This window comes from Trichechus manatus, unplaced genomic scaffold (genome assembly GCF_000243295.1).
Source record: "Trichechus manatus latirostris isolate Lorelei unplaced genomic scaffold, TriManLat1.0 scaffold00209, whole genome shotgun sequence".
Taxonomy (NCBI): Eukaryota; Metazoa; Chordata; class Mammalia; order Sirenia; family Trichechidae; genus Trichechus; species Trichechus manatus.
In genome coordinates, this window is record NW_004444145.1 from 92,028 (window position 1) to 92,841 (window position 814).

General features: G+C 50.0%; 1 protein-coding gene across 1 annotated transcript in view; it reads left to right on the forward strand.

The window, feature by feature from the left end:
* Nucleotides 1-8: 8 nt before the first annotated feature.
* Nucleotides 9-814, forward strand: part of LOC101353101 (olfactory receptor 8S1-like) — a 4,895-nt gene continuing 4,089 nt past the window's right edge. Inside the window, exon 1 of the mRNA XM_023742429.1 lies at nucleotides 9-789. Coding sequence (XP_023598197.1) covers nucleotides 39-789 — 751 coding nt within the window. The 5' untranslated portion in view covers nucleotides 9-38. The remainder of the gene's footprint in view (nucleotides 790-814) is intronic.

The following is an 814-nucleotide window of genomic DNA, read 5'->3' on the forward strand; positions in this document are numbered from 1 at the left end:
TGCTGCTGATCAGGACTGATTCTCATCTCCAGTCACCCATGTACTTCTTTCTGAGTCATCTCTCCTTCCTGGATCTTTGCTACTCTTCAGTCACTGTGCCCAAGATTCTAGAGAACCTCCTGTCTCAGAGGAAATCAATCTCAGCTGAGGGCTGTCTGGCTCAGGTCCTGTTTGTGCTTGCCACTGGAGGGACAGAAGGACTATTGCTCTCAGTGATGGCCTACGACCGCTATGCTGCCATCTGCCACCCTCTGATGTACAGACAGATCATGAGTAAACAGTTGTGTGGGGGTCCAGTGTGGGCCTCATGGGGACTGGGATCTCTAGATGCTCTCACCAACCGCCTTCTGGATTTGAATTTGGACTTCTGTAAGATCCAAATCATCCACCACAACTTCTGTGAGCTGCCCTCCCTCTTCCCTCTCTCCTGCTCTGATACATCCACCAATGTTGCAACGCTGCTCTGCTCTGTCATCTTTCATGCCATTTGGACCTGCCTCCTAATCTTCTACTCCTATGCCCATATTGTCTCCACCATTCTGAGCATTAGCTCCACCTCTGGCAGAAGCAAGACCTTCTCCACCTGCTCCTCCCACCTCAATGCAGTGAGCTTATTCCATGGCTCAGCTGTTGTCCGATATCTCATGCCAAACTCAGGCTCCTCACTGGAGTTGATCCTCTCCATACAGCACAGTGTAATCACTCCCCTACTGAATCCTCTCATCTACAACCTGAAGAACAAGGAGGTGAAAGCAGCTCTGAGAAGAACGGTGCTAAGATACTTACAGTGTCAGATAGCACAGAAAAGGCAGAG